Raw genomic sequence first — 16,138 nt, forward strand, 5'->3', positions numbered from 1 at the left:
CCCTGACACCAATCCATTAGATTTTTGTCTTTTATAATATATTCTTCAAACTAGTTATCTACAAATTTCAAGTCAAAAAAAGTTGTTTTACTTTTCTTCTTAATTGAAAATAATAAAGCACAAAAGAAATTCCGAATGTTTCAGGGTAGCCTATCCTTAGAACCCTGAAGGAGAGAACTAGAAAATGTCTAAGTTTGCTAGAACCTTCTGTCTAAGGAAAAGGTAAAGAAATAGATGGTTATTCTAGAGAGGTGAGGCAGAGAGAAGCCAAAGACAAGAGAGTTAAGCTGCTAGTTTAGAGACCAAGTTAAATTTAGGTGTATTTAGTGTGAAAAGAATACAGCTGACCCTTGAACAACATGGTTTTGAACTAAGCGGGTATACTTATGTATTTTTTCCAATAAATACTGTAAATATTTTTTCTTATGATTTTCTTAATATTTTCTTTTCTCTAGCTTTACTGTCGGAATATAGTATATAATTCATATAAAATGTGTGAATAGACCGTTATTGGTAAGGCTTCTGGTTAACAGTAGGCTATTAGTAGGTAAGTTTTGGGGAGTCAAATTACACACAAACTTTCAACTGCATGGGAGGGTCAGCACCCACTGCTAAAACCCTCTCATTGTTCAAGGGTCAACTGTATTATCTTCTGAGTTTTTTCCATTTTTATTTTTCATGGCGGAGGGGGAGAATAGGTGGGGTAAGAACTGGGGTCACACAGTCCTTTAGGAATCTATGAAAGCTGTGGTAGATTACTAAATGTCCAGAATTTACACACAATTTTTCATACAGTTTTGGGGGCATACAAGTTCACTGGTGCCAGATCAAAAACCCTTCCTCTATAGCATATATTCATTTCAGAATGCAAATGTAAAGCGGTGGTTTTCCGTCACGGATATATACAGAGGGCGCCAAAGAAATGCATACACATTTTCAGAAAGGAAAAAAAACTATTAAAATTGTAATAATATATACTGATAACAAAGATGAATATAGGTCATGTGTATACATTTTCTGGCACTCCCAGTATATACCCTAGACCTGAATCAGAATTTCTATCTAATCTATCTAATTTGTCTGTCTGTCTGTCTGTCTGTCTGTCTCTCTCTCTCTCTCACAGAGTCCTTAGGTGACTGTTATTCACTTTGGATTCAGAGCCACTGATATAAAGAAAGGAATGCCTGTTAGTATAGAAGACACATACAATCACTTCTTCTGATCAAAGTTCTTATTAACTTATAAATTTAACCTTGGTTATAAATAATTTTACTAGCATTCCACTAATGTAACTGCCTGATACACACACACACACACACACACACACACACACATATTCAAAAGTTTTATATTTTTATATACATTTTAACAGAGTAACACTATAAAATTCATACATAATTAGCACATTTGCAGCTTAGAAGCACTACAGTAACACTGTTGCTATTTATTTGGCAGCCCATGTTGCCTTCTCTGAATATATGAAGAGAATAGCATCGCTGTTGTATAAAGTCACCAAATGAAGGAAGCAATTAACTTATACCTCTGGAACAGAAATGTAGTCTGTGAGACCAGGGGTTGGCAAGGTATGACCCATAGGCCCACTCTAGCCACCCCTTCTTTGTATAGCTCATGAGCCAAGAATAGTTTCACATTTTTAAATAGTTGGGAAAGTCATAATAAAATAATTCAAAACCAGACTCAGTCCTCTGTTTATGTATCATTTCTAGCTGCTTTCTTGCTACAATGGCAGAATTAAGTAGTTGCAATAGAGACAGTGTGGCCCACAAAGCCTCAAACAGTTATTTTTCACAGAAAAAGTTTGCTGACCCCTGTTCTAGAATGGTGACTCCAGATACTGTGGAACTACATAATTAGTACACTGGTCCATGAATCCCAACATGAAACAAGCATTACAAACTAAACATTTCCCATGATTAAGTAACATTTGTTAAGTACATATAGCTTCTATATGATTAATAAAAGGCATATCTATTTAAGTTATTCTGAATTGATAGTTTGTTAGTTAACAATGTACTTTCTAATCAACATACACTCAAAGTAGAGTTGTTATATGAGTGTCCGTAAAACCTGAAGGCTTAGCTATAAACTTATGATGAATAGGGCAAATAGAAATAAAATGCCAAATTGCAAGGAGAAATATGGTAGGAGTACACTAGTAACAGCAGAGTATCATGACCCTCAAAGGAAGACCTTCCATTTGCACTTGTCTGTGTGCCAATGTACTTTCAGTTACGTTAGGCTACTGAAACTTCCTACCCCCACTACAGAAAGGAACTAAGTCACTTGCAGATTAAGAATTTAGGTCTTTCTCCCCCTTTTATTAAGGCCTCTGACACTTTTTATTACATATCTATTATTAGTTATGTTGATAGCAGTACTTGATGCTGATTATTTTTTCAAATACAAGTGCTAAAATTAATTTAAACAGAAATTTTTTTTTTTAACTAAATGAAAGACTGTTTTCACATACCAGAAACAGCAGAGTTAAGTGTGAGAGATGCAAAAGAAGCAGAATTCTGTTCAGAGGTATTCATTCCCCTATCCACACTAGACCAAGCAGCTGTTAAAATAAAGAACGTCACTTGGAACCTTCAATTTGCAATGAAACTTGAAAGATATGTACAGATTTAAAACTATGATAACAATATTTAAAGATAACCTTACAAATTAGAACCACTTAATATATTAATAGCTACTATTTATTGAATGTCTGTTATGTGCTGGGCTCTTTCCACCAACCACTTTCAATCCTTAGGGCAACACTGCTAGGCAGAGTTTCAGAGTAGTTAAGTTACTTGCCAGAAAACAGCTGAGCCATGACTGGAACTTGGGCTGATTTCCAAAGTCTATGCTCTTTCCATTATAGCTACTAGCTACCTTATTATTTATCATAATTAAGCTATGACTTTGGGTCAGGCACTGAACTTTGTACTTGATATTCATTATAGACAATCCTCACAACTACTTAAATGTGAGGTTCATACAGGTTAAATAATATGCCTAATTTCCATAAAAGCTAGTATGTGGAACAATAGGGATTCATATCAAACAGATCTATCTGAATTAGTCTATCATTCCACTACAGCATGCTACCTTCTCAACATTTTCAAGAGATTTCTTACTTATATGAGCATTTTAAGGAACATATACATCTATATACCAGTCGTATCTCTCTCTTCTGATTCACTGCAAACCTAATTTAATATATCGTTCGTTCCCTTTCAATTTCAAAAAGGTCCTAGTCCATCTAGGCAGGAACTCTAATCTGCTGTTTAATTTTATCTGTAGCAACATTAAGTACATATCATCTGATCTGTGTCCTAATTATGAAAACGCTACATAGCTTTTATAAGTAAATTGCAAATATCTTAAAAGGTCAGAGTTCTTAACATTACTTGGTAAAACTTGACCATTTCTTTTATTAAATGTGAAAGGATGCTTCACAGCATAGAAATTTGTGCTCTCTTCACTGCTGAAAATGAAGCTGGGAATTTAGGGATGTCTCTTCTTCCCAACACATTTTTATATTTCTACCCAATTTTTGGACATTGTGGGAATGGGGCTGGGGTAGAGGAGTGGAGCGGGAGTGGATAACAAGCTTAAAAACAATATCAGTAAATGATCTCAAGTTTTCATAAGTCTTTCTAAGCTTAAAAGTGATGGTAAAAGCAAATAACACAGGAAGAAAATTTTTTCCACTTAAACACTAAAAAGTCTGTAGTATCTACTGATCCCCCAAAATTAAAAGAAATATATTAACAAAAATATCTGAAGCAAGCACAACAGAAAAAGTATATGTTTAATGTACAGGAATTACAACTTAAAAAACAAGAGTAAACAGGACATTAGACAAATGGGCAAAGAATATGAATAGACAATTCATAAAAGAAATAGAAATGATAAAGTTGTGAAAAATATTCAACCTTAGTGATATAAAAAAGGTAACCAGAACAATTCTGTATTTTTTGCTTACCAAATTAGAAAAGATTTTTAAAAATATGAATACTCAACCTTGGTCAGCATATGACAAATGACATTCATATTGTCACTGACATATAAATCAGAACAACTCTCTTAAAAGAATACTTTGACAATATGCCATATAGCATTGTAAACATTCATATTCCCATTAACCCAGTAATATCACTCTCAAGAATCTATCCTAAAGAAATCACCCCCAAACAAATATATTCAATGCAATGTTATTTACAATAGCTAAAAAAAGAAAAAAGTTATTTCTCCTATAACATGGTAGTTATTTATGTTATACTTATATTACAGGGCCATCAAACAAAAACACTTACAAAAGGTAAGAAGAATATTTGTTACACTATTAAGTGGGAGGTGGGAACATAAAAATCATATGATTTGGATCACATTAAAAAAAAATTTGTACACAGAAAAAGACCATAAAGAAATACAAAAAACAGTGGTTGGCATTGGGTGGTGTAATAACAGTAGATTTCTTCTTTTCTTTTTAGTTTTCCATATTTAACATGGATTTTTTTCTTTTTCTTTTTTTTTTTTTTGGATTTCTTTTCTATAATACATACAACACACCTGAAATTAAGTTGCTTTTAACTTGGTGGCTCAACAGCAAAAAGCTTCTCAACTACTATTCTTTAAAATCCAGCAGGAAAATTAATTATAAATAGGCATTTTATAAACAGTAAAACAGTATATAAATGGATGCTATAAACTGTACTTCTGTTTACTTACTTTTATTTAAACCCACTATAACTTGAAATTAACCAAAAAGACTGCTCACACATTATACTTATTACGTCACTAATAATACAATTATACCAGTTAACTAACATCGATAATCAAATGATAAAGTATGTGAAAAAACTAAGTAAAGAGCAAATAATAAACGCTATTATTTACTTATTTAGTTCTCACTTTGCTCCATATGAAGGATCTGAGATGAGTTAATTATTCCTATTATTTCTGTATGGCATTACTAATTTTTCTACTCATGGATCTTTTTTCATTCCTGGAAAATTAATATGTACTATACCAGATAAGCAATTTTAAACGACCTTAAACATTTCTAACCGTTCTTACCAATGCCAGAAAATATTGAACGGTCACTCCAACTCCTTCCCCAGTCTTTTCCATTCGCATTAGCATCTCCAGTGTCTTGACCCCAAGCAGATGGCTCAGTTTTCCTCTTGCCTGCAGAAGCAGGGGGAACAGAGTTCCACTTCTCCTCACCTGCACTGATCTGCGAGGAGACTTTTATGGACTTTTCATTCCAGCCTCCTCCATTTACAGTGAGGTTTTCATTCAGCCCTGAAGAAACTTAAAAGAAAAGAAAATAAAGATTAAGAATTGATACATGCTTCCTTGTTAAAACTGGAATATTTTCAAATTTTTATGATTGCTCAGTTTATATTGATCGTTCACTTCCCTCCTACTGTCCTCTAAATAGTTTGAGCTTTAAAGATAAAAATGAAGAATTTAAAAAGTGACATGACCACCATGAATGACTTTTATTTTAAAAACAGCTGGTTTGAACTTTATATATACTGTTTTCAACAGCAGAATGACTAGCTCAAAGAAAGTACAACAGAACAAACAGGAAACAACACATTCTGCTATACTCAGAATACTTACCAACTAAGAATACAAAGACTTCTACTTAATTACATGTTTTTTCTTTAAATATTTACATATATTTTATGTATAAGGCAATAATTCTAAAACCTGGCTGCACATTAAAATCAATCTAAAAAATTCTTAAAAGTAGATACCGGAGCCTCAGCCCAGACAAATGAAAATCAGAAATTCTAAGGATAGAGCCCAGGCATCAGTACAGATGTGTGTATATATTTGTACCCAGGTATATGTACATATATATGTCTCTTTGTATACGTAAATACATACATGTGTTTGCATATATAAGGACATGTTTCTTTTTAAATACATGGTGTGTTGTTTTTCTAAGCTGCCTAGATGATTGTACTGTGTAGCCAGGATTGAGAACCATGGGAACACAGGAAGTAGACAGTGCCCAGAACAAGCCTAAAATGAGGTGACTTTTCATTCCTGAATTTATGTTTTACTACAACACTATAGCTTTTAGGTAAGGTATATCACTCTGCTTAATTCAATCTTTATCATAAACAAGTAAATAAAGTATATTTTTTCTATTTGTGAAGTACTGTATAACTTCATTTTATTTATTTGTTTGTTTGTTTATTTGTTTGTTTGTTTGGGAAGGGGAACAGGACTTTTTTCCAAGTCAAGTTGTTGTCCTTTCAATTTTAGTTGTGGAGGGCACAGCTCAGTTCCAGGTCCAGTCGCTGTTGTTATTTGTAGGGGGTGCAGCCCACCAGGAGTTGAACTGGCAACCTTGTGGTTGAGAGGACACACTCCAACTGAGTCATCCGGGAGCTCAGCGGCAGCTCAGCTCAAGGTGCCATGTTCAATCTTAAAGGGAGTTGAGGAGTCGAACCGGCAACCTTGTGGTTGAGAGTCGCACTCCAACCCACTGAGCAATCTGGCCACCGGGGAGCTGAGCGGTAGCTCACTGACTTCATTCTAGTTGTGGAGGTTGCAGCTCGCTGGCCCATGTGGGAATCGAACTGGCAGCCTTTGGCATTAGGAGTATGGAGCTCCAACCGCCTGAGCCACTGAGCAGGCCCAGCACTGTGTAACTTTATAATCCATTTACTGTGAAATATTTGATATTTTTAAAAAAGCAGAATACCAAAGATTATTGGTATTAAGGCTTTTTTCTTAATAAACAGTGGAAAAGTCTATATTAAACACAAATCCCCCCCCCAAAAAATCCCTTTTCTCCAGTGGCTTAAATTATGCAAGCAAGAACCAAAACTACATATAAACTATCACTAAAAGAATGTATTTACATATGGGGGAGGGGGAAAAAACTAGAATATACCAAAGACTGTTAGAAGTGTGAGTGATTTTTCTTTTTATCTATTTTCCAAAATCTCTGGACTGTGATTATGTTACTTTAGCAATTAAAAATCATTTTAAGCCTTTCTTTCCCCTCTGTGTCATTCATGTGAGGAAAGGGACATGTATGTAAGTTTCCATTTTGATGGGTCTTCAATTTAAGTTACATGTAATTTCTCTCACCCTGAAGTGTAGAATCTCCTTTTCCAGACTTAAGGTTGCTAACTTGAACATTTAGATGAGAATCACCTGGTTGAAATAGAAACAAAATTTATTTAATACTAAATAGGCCACTATACACATTAAATCAGGAGTAACATACAAATTAATTTTACTTACTCTTTGTAATAAATTGCTCCTTCAAGTACTAAATTCTTACACTGGAAAAGAGTCATTTTTACTCACAACGTATTTCACATTTCCTTAAGGAATTGAGTTCTTTAGTAACCATATTCTTTGTTAACTAAAATGCAAATCAAGGATCTAAAAAATTTCTAAGTAAATATAGAATCTGCTGTTCTATAATGGTTACCAAGATTCTTTTAAGTAGGAACTGGAGAACTGGGCTCTGCAATTGAATTCAACTTTGTCACTTCAACAATACCAGCTGCCTTTTCAACAATCCTGGAAGTGAACACATCAATTTAAGAACTCTGCCAATACCTGGAGCCAAGACTTATGAAATATGGCAAGAGGTGAAATATGGCATGTTATAACAAAGATACTGTTTCTCTGATACTAAAAAGCATAATGATCAAAATGTATCAAAAAACAAGCATGACAAAGGATTGTGCTAGCAACAAAGGCATGCATAAGACAATGAAAGAGGGTCCCCAACAGAAACACAAAAGCATGGTTAATATGAGACAGTGAAAATGGATCAGTAGAAGTCATTGCTATACCAAAGCAATAAATTCCACCAAGTCATCAAGCAAAAAAGTAAAACGCTAAGAAAGTAGTCTAGAGAAGTGTCAGGTGGGGAGGCATTTCATAAAAAGGTGAAGGAAGATAAGTCAATGCCTTGAAGCAAGTTGAATAGTATCTCTCTGTAGACTGACACCTCCAGGGTAAAAATAATGGCACTGTAAAGAGCTACCAAGAAGGCATCAGTGGTGGATAGTTTGAGCATTGGAGATACTTGGGAAGAACATTACCTCAATAACCTTTGAAGTTCCAGTCTAGCTTTATCAAACACCTATGGCATTCTCAAAAAGTTGGGGCAATAAGAAATCCTGTACTACCCAGAACATGCTTGTTTCTTCATCTTGGAGTGAAAGCACCCAACATGCAGAATGATGACAAATAATTCCACTTAATAAATGTATTGTCCACTGAAAGAAATGGAGATGTAAGAGAGTTGGGGCAGAGCAATACACATGGAAAAAAAGAGGCAACATCATTTTCTCATGTGACTCAAGGCAGAAAGGCAATTTTAATTCAATAGGCCATTCGTTAGGCAGTATGTAACAAGCAACACTGCTGTTATCAGGTAAACCAACACATGGTCCACAGTGCTCTCACAAAGAAGGGTATATCAGCCAACGATGCAAGCAGTTCAAAACAGTCAGATTTTGGTGTAATGATATGTTGTACATCTGATTAAATGGAGTTGGATTTGAAGAATCATTTTTATGTTCTACTAATATACCTTTATTCTTCTTGGAACCAACAGGAAATGATGCAGTTGTAAGTTGCTCAGTGGTAACTGTGATGGTATTTTCTACCCCAGGGATAGCTGAATCCAATGAATCAGTCTGCACCTTATCACGTTTACGTTGCTGTCGTTTCTCTCTGTGACTAATTTTAGTTTCCCAGGCTCCTGACACAGCCCCAGAAAAAAAAAAAAAGATATTCAGTAAGAGGAAAACAAAAAAGTTGTAGCTTTTGAGAGGGAGATAGGGCAGGGCAAACAAGATATTATGATAAATTTAGATATTAAACTAACAACCAAGAGTGCTGATTATATTAATTTATCCTAAGATTTATTCTAACCTCATTATGTTGTTTTAGGCAGCTAACTGCCATTATTTAATCTCATAATTTTTAGCAAATCTGTCATCTATGATTTAGAAAAAATGATATAGAAATCATCGTGTATATCTTTATCTTGCTTGATATAACTGATAGGAGTGTTTTATATAACTACTAATAAATGGGTTTATTAGGTGATAACAATTAAACGGCTTACTCAAAAATTTTGTACACAGCTTTCTAGAGACAGCATAATTAAGAAGAATGAGGGAAAAACCCAATCTGTACTTCTAGGAAACAAAAACAAATGGCTTTTCAATTGCTCAAGATATTGAGTTAGACCTTAAAATTTAAGGCAGTTCCTTTTAGGGAAAGCACTATTAGATTCTTAAATAATTTAGATAAAAAAGTGTTTCCTAAAAATGCCACAGAACTGTACATTAAAATGTATAGTTATTAAAAAGAAGAGCTAGATACAAGATTAAGCGGAACAAGTGCAGCTTTGTTATAATGCACCTTGGTAAAAAAGGATTAAACTTTTTTCTATAGTCCTTTCACTTGCTCAAGTACCTTCATCCACTTCCTTTCCATCATGGCGTGAACTGTTTTGCACTGCTTTAGCATCTGACTTTGATTTCTTCTTATTTTTCTTTGACTGAAAGTAAAATAGAACGTTACTTAACATTCAATTATGTTTCTGAAAAGGTAAGGAGTCAGTAAAATACGTAATAAAATGTATGATGCTGACAACCAAAAAGTTTAATGTTTGATTAAAGAACTTAACATATTAAATGGCAATAATACAAGGTTACCATTTATTGAGTGGTTACTACGTGTTAATAGTACTTTATACTCATTTTATTTATTCCTTAAAAAAACTCAATGGAAAAGGTAGAAGGTACAAAGTAGACATTTTGTCAGTTTCAAAGTAATATGAAAATACCTAGGATTTGTATTTGGTAGACGTTTAATAATTCATTTAAGAAATAAACACACACACAAAATATGGACATTTTGGAATGGCCTTTCAAATCCCTTCTGATAATATTATTTTCTCTTTTCAAAACCTTGCTAAAAACTTCATGAAGCCATGATTTCTGTATCTAGATAAATGCTTCCAGAAGAGAATATTCATAAAATAGTGATTTTATTTATACTTTGTATTCACTTATTTATTTATTGAGATTGGCTACATACGTATTGTTGTGCACTATCTTGAAGTTCACAACTAAACAGATTGTATCTTCATAAGTCTTTTTTATGGGTAAGCAGTGTATGGGTTTGAGTAAGCAATAAATGACAGCTAACTGCTTTTCCTATCAATAAACTACTTGCAAATATTCTCAAGTGGCATGATCTCTTTTTTTTTGGCATGACCTCTTAATGATGATTAAAAATTATCTTTGACTATGGAAATATGTAAAAAACTATTAAAAATTTTTTACATTCCCATAGTTGATTTGCATTTGTTTGTTTCACTGCATGTTCTTACTATCATGAACATGTATCGTGTTTAATGTACTGCTTTATTACATCTACCAAGCCAGGCTCATATCTACTTTTTAAAATTAAGATATTACTCACATAACATAATACTCTTTTTTAAGTAGTGTAGTGGTTTTTAGTATATTTGAAGTTGCACAATTATCACCATTATTGAAGTCCAGAACATTTCCATGATCTCAAAAAGAAACATGGTACCCATTAGCAGTCCCTCCCCACTGGCACCCACCAAGAATTTTCTGTCTGTCTGTCTCTCTCTGATATCCACTCTTAAGTAAGGATAACACATTGAGCACCTGTCAATACAGTCCAGAGCCAGAGTCAGCAAACTTTTTCTATAAAGTATCAAATAGTAGTAAATACACATATTTTAGGCTTTGTAGGCAATATGGTTCCACATGTACCAGCCACACAACTGCTACTGTATCATGAAAGTAGCCAGATAAAGTATATAACTTAATGGGTGTGACTGTATGCCAATAAAATTTTATTTACAAAAATAGGCAGCTGGATGGATTTGGGAAGCCAGAGTTTGCCAAACCCTGATTTGGAGAAGCACTGTCAAACAGAAATATAATACAAGCCACATATGTAATTTAAAATTTTCTAGCAGACATATGTTAAAAAGTTAAAAGCAATAGGTTACATTAATTTTAATATTTATCCCCACACCCAAAATACTATCATTTCAAATGTAATCAATAAAAAACTATTAATGAGATAGTACGAAAAAGAGTGCTAAATATTCATGTGACAAATGGCTACCATGCTGTACAGTACAGAACTACCTAAAAGTAGGCACCCATTTTACACATAAAAAACTGAGGCCATAAAGGGATTAGCCTGCTCTCCCAAATACTCTGCTACTCTTTTTACATTTAACTCCAAATACAAATTTAATCATGCATTAGCTATGTGATTTGGGGCCAAATCACTCTAAACCCTTTTCTCCAACTGTTACTTGGGACAAAAGTTCCTACCGTATTTCCCCTAAAATACGACTAGGCAGACAATCAGCTCTAATGAGTCTTTTGGAGCAAAAATTAATAAAAGACCCGTCTTATTTTACTATAAGACCCAGTCTTAATTTAGTATAAGACTGGGTATAATATAACATAAAATATAATTATATAACACAATACCAGGTTTTATATTAATTTTTGCTCCAAGAGACGCATTAGCGCTGATTGTCTGACTAGGTCTTATTTTCGGGAAACACAGAAATAACCTCATATAATGATCTTTTAAAGATTAAATAAGATGTGAAAGCAGATTGCTAAATACAAAGCAGTATACATAAATAAGATTTCTTTTTTTCATTCCCCCCTTCTTCTGCCTCCCTTCTGCCACTCTGATTCAAGCCGATGTTTCTCAGTCTAGTTGTGTAGGACATAGCTCCCTGGTCCATGCTGGTATTAAGAGCCTTGCTCCCCCCCTTCTCCCCCCCCCCCCATTTGAGGCAGTCCGTAGCCAGTCGACGGACAGCCCCTCACAGCAGCTCACGGTAGCACACAACAGCCTACAGCATCCAATAGCAGCTCACGGCTGCCTGCTGGCCACTCACACTGGTCACCGGCCGCTCAAGGCAGCATACGGTAGCCCAGGGCAGCACTCAGCAGCCTGCTGCAGCTCAAGGCAGACCATGGCAGCTCACGCCAACCTCCAGCTGCTCGGCAGCCCAGCTCCAGGGAGAGCTGCTGTTCACAATCTTAGCTGTAGAGGGCGCAACTCACTGGCACATGTGGGAATGGAACTGGCAAATTTGGCCATTAGGAACGTGGCGCTCCAACCACCTGAGCCACTGGGCCCGCCCTAAATGAGATTTCTTAAAGGAGGGAAACTATGAAAAAGGGATACAAATTACATTCACACTGAAATATACCATGATTTGCCACTAAAATCTGTAGAAAGACAAGAAGGATTGTCTTGGTTTTTGGCTTCAGTCTTGTTTTATTTTACCATTACCGTTAAAAGTAACTAAAAAAGAATAACCAGATGAAACTTAATAACATTCCATTAGACTTTAAATTAAATATGCATACATACTACTAATTTGCCCAGGCATCCAATTGAGGTGAATATCTTACTTCTGAGCAGCTCCACTACAACTAACAGTTCTGGCTTCCTTGTTACCATAGCTTCCCCATCCCAACCCCCATTTGTTGTCAGGCTCTACCATTGAGCTGGGTGAATTATTAAACTAGCCTCTCTTAAACAGTCTTCATGCAACTGAGATTTATTAAATACCTACTATGTATCAGATATTGTTGTAGAACCTCAGTATATAGGACTGAATAAAAGTTTCTACTTATGGAAACTGTGCTATAATCTAATAGGAGAAAAGACAGGTAAATGAGACATTAGGAGAAATTCTTATCTTCAAGGGCTTCCCTCCCAAGGCTCATCTCCCAACATATCGATATCAGTCCAATTAATTTACATTTCCTTTTAAAAAATTCCAGACAAGGTGGCCTCTGGGTTGTAACCCTCCTCCGCTCTTCTCTGCCTGGTGCCTGTGATTCCTGCTTCTCCTGCTGGCTGCACTGACCCTGGTGCTGGCCGTGAGCCCGGCAAGGTGAACCACAAGGTGAATGAGGAGGATGTGGAGAAGGATGTGCAGCAGGTGCTCAGCTTCGCCCTGAGTGAGTACAGCAAGGTGAGCAATGACGCCTTCCACAGCCGGGCCATTGGGGCGGTGAGCGCCCACAAGCAGTCATGGCTGGGATGAACTACTTCTTGGACTGGAGATGTTGAACACCTGTACCAAGTCCCAGCTCAACTTGGCTAGCTGCCCTTCCACAACCAGCCACAGCTGAGGCAGAAAGCACTCTGCTTTTTGCAGATATAGTATCCCGTGGATGGGCAGGATCTCCACGGTGAAGTCCAGCTGCCAGGTTCACAGAGGACATTGACAGGCTGGGCTGCGCTGACTGCCTCTCATTTGCACCCACCCAGATCTTAAGCCTTAGATGGGTTACCCCACTCTGCTGGAGTTCCCTCAATGTGCTGGTCTCAGGAGACAAAGTAGAAAAGGCTTCTTGAGCACTGTTTGCACAGCTAAGTGGCTCTAACTTTTTGTTTCTTTCAATTGCTTTCCAGATGCACCTGTCCCTAGTGCACATGTTGTGGGGACAAAACCCCAAAAAAACAGTTTCCAGGCTCTCGGCCTCACATAGAAAGGTGCTGGCTCGGGTAGTAAATGGCCATCAACTGTGATCAGATGCCAGCAGCTGTGGCTAGTTGGCCGTCAGCTGTAACCCGTAGGCCATTGGCCACTAATATAACGGCTGTGGCTACGCTAGCAGGAAAGGAATGGGGGCTAGCAAGAAGATGGTGGCTGGCAAGCGCGGACTGCTGTTAGGCAGATTATGTAGATCCTGCTTCCTGTGTCTCCAGCCCAGCTGCCAGCGAGAATATATTGGTTTGACTGCCCTACTTATGGCTCCATGGGTGTTCCTTTTTGGCCTTACCGTGTCCTGCGTTCTTGGGCGGGGAGCGGGAGCTGAGACCCTGCACGACAAATGGCGCAGCGAGCAGGGTACCCTGCGTGACACATGGCGTAGTCGGCAGGATACGGTGCTGGCCAAAGCTTTCCGAAGGGCAGTGGAGCAGTTTGTGCGTATGAAAGCTCAGTCTGAGGAAGACCAGGAGGAGCAGCTGCTGGAGAGCTCGATTCCCGTGGAGGGGTGGAAAGATGTGGATGGTTCCCCAACCAGCAGAGGCCGGAGAAAGCGGAGAAAGCGAAGGTTGTTGCCGCCCTGTGGGCTGGGGACTGCTTGCTGAGGCAGCCCGGATGCGGGACTTGTCCCAGGAGGAAATGCATGCTGAGTCCTCCGTGGGAGATGAGGGCGAGGTTAAGGTCATCCCTCACCCCCAGGACAGCCCTGGCGAATGACTATGGACTATGAGGAATTGCCTTCCATCCCTAATTTATTGGACGCTTGACTGTTTGGGAACATACCACCATGTAGTGGGACTGGCGAGCATGTTTGCTTTTGTGTCTTGACTGGCCGCCATTGATAATATGTAAGCACCTTGATGTGAGCCGCTGTTGTTCCAGCACAGTACCCCGAGAGGCCCAGAGAGAGAGTGGCAGTGCCCTGAGAGCCCTGGCTGTGTCCAGGAAGTCTGGCTGTGCCCAGAGAGAGTGGCAGTGCCCTGAGGCCCTGGCTGTGTCCAGGAAGTCTGGCTGTGTCCAGAGAGAGTGGCAGTGCCCTGAGAGGCCCTGGCTGAGTCCAGGAAGTCTGGCTGTGTCCAGAGAGAGTGGCAGTGCCCTGAGAAACTCTGGCTGTGCCCGGGGAAACAGGTGGTACCCTAAGAAGCCCAGGATGTCTGGCTGTGCCCAGAAGTACTGGGGTGGTGCCCTGAGAAACCCTGGCTGTGCCCGGGGAGACTGGTGGTACCTTAAGAAGCCCAGGAAGTCTGGCTGTGCCCAGAAGTACTGGTGGTGCCCTGAGAAACCCTGGCTGTGCCCAGAGAGCCTGGCTGTGTTCGGGATAGTGCATTCACCTCCAGGCTCCTTGCACAGGGCCCCTCGCAGAAGACGCTTGTTGCGTAGATTGTGAGGCGAGACCCTGTAGGGGTGGAGTGTGGGGACAAAACCCCAAAAAAACAGTTTCCAGGCTCTCGGCCTCACATAGAAAGGTGCTGGCTCGGGTAGTAAATGGCCATCAACTGTGATCAGATGTTAGCAGCTGTGGCTAGTTGGCCGTCAGCTGTAACCCGTAGGCCATTGGCCACTAATATAACGGCTGTGGCTACGCTAGCAGGAAAGGAATGGGGGCTAGCAAGAAGATGGTGGCTGGCAAGCGCGGACTGCTGTTAGGCAGATTATGTAGATCCTGCTTCCTGTGTCTCCAGCCCAGCTGCCAGCGAGAATATATTGGTTTGACTGCCCTACTTATGGCTCCATGGGTGTTCCTTTTTGGCCTTACCGTGTCCTGCGTTCTTGGGCGGGGAGCGGGAGCTGAGACCCTGCACGACAAATGGCGCAGCGAGCAGGGTCCCCCGCGCGACACATGTGCTGCTCCTACTTTATGCAATAAAAAGTAATGTACCTAAAAAACCAAAACCAAACCAAACAAAACCCCAGACATCTACCAGCTATAAAGGCTAGTAACTTCCTTATATGACACAAATTAATCTCAACCTTATATTCTTTTATTCACATAATCATTTGGTTCCAACAAGACTGTCATCTCTAAACATTCCTGTCTTTTGCCCACGTTGTACTGACTGTGGATTTTCTCTCAAAATAAAGTGCTGCAGCCAGGATGTATAGGGTACTAACCCGTTTCCCTACGAATTGATGTTCAATGCTTGAAATGACCTGTACTCGTTATTTTTTCTTAACCCAGCTCAAGTTCCAGAAACCCCATTTATTTTATCCCTATCACTTATCCCCTTTTCTCTCCCCTAAACCTAAGTACATAAAATTTTGTATCTCTAAACATTTAAAATTGCCATGAATTTCATCACGTCACCAATTTTCTTGTGACATTTCCAATACTTTTTTACTGTGCGAGTGTTCTAGTTTTCTTTTAATGATAACAGAACTTCTTGAAAGCAAGAGAATAAGAGGTTAATTAATTATATTTTCAACAGAAAATTTATTTTGCTTTATTTGAATGACTCATGATAGATACTGATATATAATACAAAGATGAAGAAGATATCTGCTCTTGAAGTCTGTCTAGCATCAGATATTAGCAGGGGCTCA

General features: G+C 38.2%; 1 protein-coding gene across 4 annotated transcripts in view; it reads right to left on the reverse strand.

Annotated features, from left to right (window-relative positions):
- The window catches only part of MTDH (metadherin), an 83,082-nt gene that overhangs the window by 21,567 nt on the left and 45,377 nt on the right, over positions 1-16,138 (reverse strand). For 2 of the 4 annotated variants that reach the window (XM_081070827.1, XM_081070829.1), the window contains exons 3-7: positions 9,487-9,571; positions 8,594-8,764; positions 7,129-7,194; positions 5,089-5,325; positions 2,492-2,581 (exon numbers count right to left, since the gene is read on the reverse strand). In XM_081070827.1, the coding sequence (XP_080926953.1) occupies positions 2,492-2,581; positions 5,089-5,325; positions 7,129-7,194; positions 8,594-8,764; positions 9,487-9,571 (649 nt within the window). The remainder of the gene's footprint in view (positions 1-2,491; positions 2,582-5,088; positions 5,326-7,128; positions 7,195-8,593; positions 8,765-9,486; positions 9,572-16,138) is intronic. The other 2 variants (XM_081070830.1, XM_081070828.1) reach the window with 1 other exon arrangement.

The sequence above is a fragment of the Rhinolophus hipposideros genome (genome assembly GCF_964194185.1).
Source record: "Rhinolophus hipposideros genome assembly, chromosome: 13".
Classification (NCBI taxonomy): Eukaryota; Metazoa; Chordata; class Mammalia; order Chiroptera; family Rhinolophidae; genus Rhinolophus; species Rhinolophus hipposideros.